At 41.4% G+C, this 8,892-nt stretch overlaps 1 protein-coding gene across 1 annotated transcript in view; it reads left to right on the plus strand.

The window, feature by feature from the left end:
• Positions 1-8,892, plus strand: part of Sspn (sarcospan) — a 45,766-nt gene that overhangs the window by 2,903 nt on the left and 33,971 nt on the right. The window contains exons 2-3 of the mRNA XM_033765942.1: positions 233-309; positions 3,846-3,975. Coding sequence (XP_033621833.1) covers positions 233-309; positions 3,846-3,975 — 207 coding nt within the window. The remainder of the gene's footprint in view (positions 1-232; positions 310-3,845; positions 3,976-8,892) is intronic.

Genomic DNA, 8,892 nt, shown 5'->3' on the forward strand with positions numbered 1-8,892 from the left:
TTTTTTTTTTTGGTACGAAGGATCAAACTCAGGACCTTGGGAGGCAGGCAGAGTAACCAATGAGCTAAATCCCCAGCCCCTGGTCCTGGCCTTAATTATGCACTTAGGATCTTGGGGCAGTGGAAGAAAAGAGCCCAACTAGAAGGGTTTCTAAGGCCTGGGGCGAGGGAGGGCCCTGTGGCCCGGTGAGAAGGTGAGGTCGGTCAAGGTAATGTCTTTGCTGCTCCTCTAGGTCCAACCTCACACATTCCAGTCACCTCAGAGACAAATAGCCACAGGTGTGAATGGCCACACTGCAGTGCCCAGTCCGTAGGTCAGCAGGTGCCCACACGTGTCCAGCTGTAGTCTGTGGCCCGCAACTGTGATGCGCTGCTGGGAGAACCTTTGCCCTTTGTGCCTCTCTGTCCCTTACAAGGCTCTGAGCTAACATGTGACACGCTTCATGACTCTGCCAGGGTCGGTCTCTCCATTCGAATGCGAGCTCTGTAGAGGCAGGGACTCGTGCTAATGGGTGGCCTGTTAGTATCAGGCACTCAGGAAATGTGTATGGAGTGAACTAAAGGAATGATATCCTGAGAGCAGCCCTAAACCCAAAAGGGAACCGACTGGAGAGGAAGAATGCACCCTTTTGTCTTAAGGAGTGGCAGGGTATTGAGCTTAGCTTGGGGTGTGACCCGGACAGGGATTTAGTAGGGTTTAATCAGCAAACTGTGCCCTGAACATGCACATACCCACCCCGCACTCCAAACAAGCAAACCAGGCATGCATAAAACGTGTTTTAGTGTGCTACAGGTGCTTCTGGCCTGCATCTCTGGCCAAGGACTGGTGCATACAACTATCTGTTAGCATGTAAGTAACTTTTTAATTTAGGCCAGTGAAAGAAATCAAAGATTCCTGTGTAATGAACAGCTGAGCACGGTGCTTTACTGGTAAAAATGCACCGCAGGGGAAAGTGGTGCAGATCGTGAAATAGCACCTGGCATCCCCCATATGCCACATTGCAAAAGCATTGTAAATAGACACCTTATAAAATATTTATCCATCCTAGAGTGTCTTTGTATCTTCCCACACAATTTGACCAAGAAAAAAAAAATCTGTTATTTCAATATGCCAGTCTTTTTGGAAACGAACTCATCGCTTGTCACTTGCACACATTCTCTTTAGCCACTGCAGGTCTGTTCTCACGGAAATGAGGGTGCTCACGGTGGCAATGCTGAGGTTTGCCTGGGTGAGGGCCCAAGTCCAAGTACATTCAGTTTCAAGAGATAGAAATAGTTCTCTTAAGCAAAGGGATATCTGCTGGCTTATTTATTTAACTACCCACCGGGTACTGACTGAGCACTGCCTACAGACCAGCTATGGTGATGCAGGGGCGAATGAGGCAGTCTCCTGCCTGGGGTGTTCAAAGGGAGCTGGTATAGTTGTTTGCTGATGTTTGTATGTCACCAATCTCCCTGTGTGCTCCCCACCCTGCACCATCTGTTTTGCTCCTTTAGCTTCGGTTTTTCTGTGTGCATTGGTCTTATTCTCTGCTGTTATACGAAGACTTCCTTTAGGCTATGGGACAGCAATTCCAGCCCGGCCAGCTGCCCTTCCAACAGAAACGGGATGCAACCATCCCTGCAGCACCATTACAGCATTTGGCGGGAGGATTCTGTGGTGCTCTGCTTTGACCTAGCCTTGGATATCAGTGATTTGGGACCTGTCAACCCAAGGCCATTCTTATGGTCATGGGGAGGGAATCAGTTCCACAAAACCATGTTGGGGTGAGTAAGGAGTCATTTCTCAATCTAAAGAGAGAAATTTTTAGGCCTCAAAAGTGTCCCACACACTATGTTGGATGTTTTAGGGGTGAAATGTGCGAAGTGTGGACTTTTCCTGCCAGGATTTGACTAAATCTAGCTTACTATTAGATGATCGAAACATGGTTTTTAAAGTATCAACAACTCAATAGCCTCTGTGAAATGATCTGAAATCAACTGTGAATTTATCAGCCTGATGGAAGTTTTGCGAGGTACACAGCAGAAAATTAGAAATAACACAGCAGTGCTTTATGATCTTTTGGGTGGGTGACTGAAAGCCTTTGAGTATGGCCAGTTTCCTGCAACAGTGGGTGGGGACAGAGGTGGGTCAGGGGAACATTTTAAAGAAAGAAAACACTATAGATAAAGGGGGTGAACTGATTTTCATTAGAAGTCATTCTCAAAAACTCTCAGGGTATCAGAAAAGAAAAATAAAGTTACTTTGTGAAGCAAAGTACTAATTGCATTGTTGAAAGTCCAGAGATGATCAAGCAGTGAGAGTTCCACCAGGAAGGGTTCCAGTCCTTTGTGCAGAATGTTAGAGGAGAAATAAGGAGGACAAGGTTGCCAAAGAGAAACTGCTGAGAAAGATAATACATAGGAAGAGAGAAGAGAATAAGCAAAGAAGCAAGTCTAGGATAATAGCTGACAGGTATCGATTACTTGCTTATAATTGATCAATTATTGATAGCAGAAAGTGTTCTCTGTTTTCATCAGCTACTGTATTTATGCTCCATAGTAAACTTCTGAGGTAAGGAGTACTAATATCCACATTGAACAGAGAAGAAACTACGACTTAGGGTTAAGGAATCTGCAGTCACATGGTCAGCAGGAATTAGAGCAGAGACGGGCAGTCTGAGGCCACATTAGTATTCAGAGCTGCATAAAAATAGAGTGAATTCATAGGAGAATATTGGGAGAAAAAATGAAAGACCTACAAGGGTTTGTCTTAAGGCCAAAGATGACTTTAAAGGTGGTGACGAGTAGATACAAAATTACATGCAAGGGCCTGAGGTCATAGAAGCATGGCTATTATAAAAATGGCCAGAGATGTTAGTAGGGCTTGGAGGCCCAGGATGACTCAGCTGCTCACCAAGGATGAGGATGAGTGGTCAAAATGAACATCCTACAGTTCTCATAGAACACATAGGATGTTTAAAATGACTCTGTGGTGTTTTGAATGTTATTACTTAGCAAGTGTGATTATTATTCATCCAACGTGTCCTGCTGATGTTATTCCTAAAGATGATTCTCAAAACAAAAATAAAATTGGGCAAATATGCAACTGAAGGATTTTAAAGACATTTTTTTTCCACCGCAAGCAGCCTGTTTGATCAGTTGTCAGCTATGCCTGGCATTTTCACCACCTTCTTTCTCAGCACACAAACATACTTGATGGGGGGTGGATTTACGTCCATATGAAAAGCTACCCAGAATATCAGCTTCAAGGAGGAAAGGTTTGTTTTGATGGCAGGTTTCAGTGCCTGGTCACTTGGCCCCACTGCTTTGGGCCCATGACAGAACAGTATAGCAAGGTGGGGAGAATGTGACAGAAGAGCCTCACCTCCCAGTGAAGAAAGAGGAGGGCTCAGTCCCCAAACCTCATGCATGTGTATGCACTCAGAGACCTTAGTTCTGCGGGGAGCCATGTGCTGTAGATCACAATGGCTCTGCTTAACTCCCTTCCTCAGATGAGGAAGGTCCCTGCTGTGGGAGGAGAACCCGTGGCAAGAGGGCACCGTGGAGCAAGGCCTGGCTGAGAAGAGGACTCTCTTCCTTCCCACCCATTTACCAGAGAAACATCAAGCGTTATCTCCTGCAGACCCTAGCCATTCTCCCTATTCCAGTCAGGCGCCCCCTTCCGGTTTCCTTATCTACACTATAAATAAAGGTGCTGAGGATGCAAACCAAACCTTTTGTCTCATCAGGACAAAGAGTTTCCAACTGCCTTCAGCTATGTACACTTTACTGTTGACTTTGTCTTCTCCTTTGTCTGAATTTCTTAATCTCTCACTGTCGTTTCACACTCTGTGAACCCTTCAGCCATGCGGGTCATAGCAAACTTCCTTTCACTAGGCAGCACCTGCTAGGGTCCACTCTCCCAGCTTGTGCCATGGCTGGTGACCAAGTCTTCAGCACAGGAGCCTTTGCGGGTTTAAGATCTAGAAAAGAGGTAAACATTACCATGGCTTTACCTTATTCACTTAGCCACGAATTTCTTTGTTTCTTTCCCCTCAGAGGTGAGCATGTCCATGCATGTCTTTACATGTATTCTCCTTTTTCATCTCCTACTCATCCTTAAACCTGCTGAAATTTTGATACTGCTATAAGGAATTATGCTGCCAAAGGTAACCAATAACCATCTCGTTACTGCAGACTTTGGACTTATTTTATTTGACTTTTGTGTGGAGTTCAGAATGAGTTTGAGGCTCTTTTAGGCTTTTAAATGGGGATGGGAAGAGGTACTTGCATTTGCAGATTTAGAGCTAAGGAGAGAAGCCTGGGCTTCAAAGGGGTTTGGGAGGGTTCAATGAAGCCATAGGATATGTAGAAGGAGGACAAAGAAGAGAACCGTGAGGAGTACAGAATCAGTATTCAAGAGATCAGCAAAGGTGGTTCAATTCATGCAGACTCTTGAGAAATCTTAAAATAAGTCTTTGATACTCTTTTGATTCTGTTAGAACTTTTTCTTTTTCCAGTACTGGGTATTGAACCTGGGGCCTTCACACTGAGTTACACCCTCATGCTCCAACCCCTCCCTCATCTTCTCCATGCCTTATTCCAAAATTTGAGACATAGTCTCACTGAATTTATGTTCCTCCCACCTCAGCCTTCCAGAATGGTGGTAGGATTCTTTTCAAAAGCTAGATCTTAATTCTTTTCTCATTGATTTTGAGCTAGAATTAATCTCAGTGAATTATTACTAAAGATTAGAATTTGGTTCAAGCATTGCCAAATGACTCCTGAGGCTGCACCAAGCAAAAGATGGCTTTTAATCTCAGTCTTTGAATCTCTGCTTCCACTGAAGCCTGCCACTATGCTGGGAGGATGGATAGGTACAACTTGCCAGCCAGGTGAGTGAGCCACCTTGAAAACAGAGCCTCCTGCCCTGGTGAAGACTTCAGGTGATTCTAGGCTTCCAGGTAACAGAAGGAAACAAACTGTCCCTGCTGTGCCCTGTTTGAATATTTGACCCACAGAAACAATGAAATGAGAGATAATAATAATTATTATTATTATTTTAAATTACCAAGTTTTAGGTTAGCTTATTAGAGCAGCAATACATAATTAATACGATTCAGACAGGGAAGAGAGAAATTGGGAGAGTCTGGTAAGATGATTTAAATTTGCAAAAACAAAAACAAAACACCCTACTTGTTAGGTTGTTAATTACTGGTAGATATCCAGTGATTCCTTGCATTTCTCTTTTTATTACATTTTTAAAAATTGAGGTATTACCTATTATAATATACACAGAGCTTAGGTGTTCAATGAGTTTTGACAACTTTTTACATGCAGTAGGTGTTATTTTGCATGTAGTTTTTTTCACTCAGTACACAGTAAAATTCATCCAAGTCATTGCTTGCACTAATAGTTCATTCTTTTTCTATTGGAAATAGTATTTGACTATAAAATATACTATAATTTATTTATCTCTTCTTTTGGTATTTCTTTGTTTTGTTTTGTTTGTACTGGGGATTGAACTCAGCACCTTGTGCTTGCAAGACAGGTGGTGGCACCACTGTGCTAAATCCCAGGTCCACTCCTGGTATTTCTTAATTAAAATAAATTTAATTATTTCTACTCCATCAAATGGAGTAGAAATATCAAAATTACATGTTAAAAATTTTGACAAAAATACAAGGTAAATCTTGTAAGTAGGTAAAATGCATAGTGAAACAATTTGGTAGTTATAATCTCTATAAAACTCCTATAGAATGAGAAAGTCACAAACCCTCTGTTGACCATTAGGAGAACATTACTTGTATGACATTTAACTCAAAAAGACAAATTGTCATGCAAAAATTATAAATGGGTCAATTCTTTTGAGAAAAAAATCAGGGCAAAAGGCACACTTGAAATTAATGACATAGAAATAAAGTGGAAAAGGTGAAAAGTATTTTCTACACACACACACACACACACACACACACACACACACACACAGATCAGCAATATCCCTGCAGTTGTTTTAGGTACAGAGAGTCTGTAGCCATTTGGGGACAACAGTGCTTCTCAGGACAAACAAGTTCCTAGTTGTTTTCTGCAGAGTATTTGATACTCCTTTATATCAAATCTAATGGAATGTTTTTGAGATATGTAATTACATATTAAAAGATTTGATGCAAGCCTTGGAACTGTAATAATTTCTCTAGCATCTTTTTTTTTTCTTACCAATCTAAGACTGTTTTCAGAAGTATATTGGTTTAGAGATTATTTCTAGTTGGGTTTCCTAAAGACATTTTGTTAATGATACTGCTTTGAGAAAAGTTATTGTTTTTCCTGTTCTGAATCTCTGAAACATAAATACTTCAAAATAAGGCTAAGTTTGAGATAGACTATAAAAATAGAGACACTAAGCTTGATTTTGTTTTTTCTCCAGAGTATCTAAATAATCTCAAAACATATATTAACTATTTTCCTCCAATTTTTAATTTAGAGTCTCTGTCAGTTTTGAGTTATGAGAGCATCCAAGAGTATCTGAAAGCTCTTTGTTTCTTCTTTGCTTTCCTTTCTGATAATGTAAATATCTGAAATTACTGCTTACCCTGTAAAATGGTGACATCATAATTTATGAATTCTAAAAACATCCTTCTTGGTTTCTGCTAAACTTGTTCATTTCTGCTAAAATGGTGATATTTTTGTCAGTGGAAAAAAAAAAACCATGTAAAGGAAGAATTTTCTCACTGTGTGTTTGGTGACAATATAATCTCACTTAGGCCTTGATTGCATTCTCTAAGTATTTGACACCTTTTCTCTTTCTTCTTTGCCTTAACTTTCCCATGTCATTTAAGTGAAAATACCATCCTTATCACTCCTATCTCCAGATTCTGTCAAAGACCAGGCCCTCTCCTACACAGATGCATCATCGATGTGGTTAGAAATCCAGCAGGTGTGAGGTTCCCCGCACTTCTGCCCACTTTGCTGGAAGCCAAACATTGAACGAGGCAGTTGTAATCAAACTAGCAGGATCACAGTTTACCTGGATGTTGTTCACTGCTACTGGTTGCATTTGTAACTAGTCTCAGCTGGGCAATTAAAAATAAGTCTTTATTAATAAAATATGCAATTGTTCCCCCAATCTGTAGTTTTGCTTTTCTGACAAGTGAAATGGAAAATCCCAGAACTAAACAATGCATAAGTTCTGAGTAATTTTTATGGCAGGATATCATTATAATTGCTCTATGTGATCATTCAGTGTTGTTAACCTCTTGCTGGGCCTAACTTATAAATTAAACTTCATCACAGCAATGCATCTGATGTAGCCTATGTAGGATGTGTTTATTCTTTGCAAGTTTGGGTGTCCACGGAGGGTCTTGGAAGCTATCGTGGTCAGGAACAGGCATGGTATGTGTGCAACTGTAAACATGCTAGTTCTGAAAGTTGGAAAACAAATCTAATGCACGAATGTATTAATCAGCTTTCCCATTGCTAGGACAAATGATCTGATACCCCAAACTTAAAGGAGGAGAAGTTTCTTTGGCTCGTGGATTCAGAGGATTTATTCCCTGGTCAGCCGGCTTTAAGGCAAAAACATCCTGGTAAAAGGATGTACCAGAGGAAAAATCCCTTAGTTCTTGGCAGCCAGGAAGCAAAGTGGGAAAAGAGTGTCTGAGAGGAAGGGGCCAGGGACACAGTATCCAAAGTCACATCTCCTTTACAGAAGTGTGCTTTACCTCTCCCCTGGGCAGCTCTCTAGCCAATCAAGTTGAACTTGCCATCCTCCAGCCTCAGCCTCCCAATTAGCTAGTATTACAGCCATTAGCCACCACACCAGGCTATCTTCTACATCCTAGATTATTGGGTCTATGGGCTATATTTTTCTCACTGGTCTATAAGGAAAGTATCAAGAGAGCACTGACGTTTATAAGATAAGTAAAGTGAAGAACAATATGTTGTCTTCAGAGATACCTTGGTGGGGACTCGGATAGTTACAAGGCGAGCTGATAATAATTAGCCTATAATTCTGAGGAAACAGTGGAAAATTAGACTTTCTTTAAGTACGCTGATGCAAACAACCTAGGCGTAGGCTTAATTTTCCCTAGTACTTTGGCACCCTCATTTATTTTTCAATAGTTTTCTTAAAGGTGAAATCACCATACCAAAGGACATGTAAACACCTCAGTGCAACAGGGTCATTTCCTAAGGGTTTCACTGAAATTTACTCTAAGTTTTACTGAATAGAGGTATAAGAGAATAACAATGATCAGTCTAAGTGATCTGCTTTGTGACTTTGGGTGAGGAACAGGTCTGTCTCTATTTTGAAAACTCTTCCAGCACCTTGTAGTTGTTTTAAAAGCAAGTCTGAAACATTGCCTGGGTAAAAATGTCCACGGTAACAAACCCCTAAACATTCAAGGGAACACTGGCTGGAAAACCATATATAATGGAGGGGGGGGGCTATTAAAAGAGCTTTTAAAAACAAACGCATGTGAAAGAGCTCACCAGAACCTCTATAAAGTGTCATTTTTAAAAGCAAATACATCAATTTGGGGAGATGTCTTTATTTGCCATTGGGCTTGCAGAACTTGAAAGAGTCTGTGCCTCTGTTGGAAAATTAGAATAATTTAACTTCTGGAAATGACTTCACAGTTTGGAGCCTGGCAAAGCCTATTTGGGATTAAATTGTCTATTAATTAAACTCACATGATTTAAACATTCATCACCTTGCATTGCACCTCTCAGAAAGCAATAATAATAACAACAACAACATCATCCTGGGGTTTTGAGACCGGTTTAATAGACATCAGCGCACGCACACTTGCGCGAGTGCAGAGCGGGGATCCGCGGTGGGGAACCCGGCGGGCGCTGCGTGCCCGCGCGTTGGCAGTTGGCGACCCCCCTGGCATCCCCCTCCGCCGCGGGATCC

Source organism: Fukomys damarensis, unplaced genomic scaffold, assembly GCF_012274545.1.
Source record: "Fukomys damarensis isolate Sample0158 unplaced genomic scaffold, DMR_v1.0_HiC HiC_scaffold_19, whole genome shotgun sequence".
In the NCBI taxonomy this organism is placed as follows: domain Eukaryota; kingdom Metazoa; phylum Chordata; class Mammalia; order Rodentia; family Bathyergidae; genus Fukomys; species Fukomys damarensis.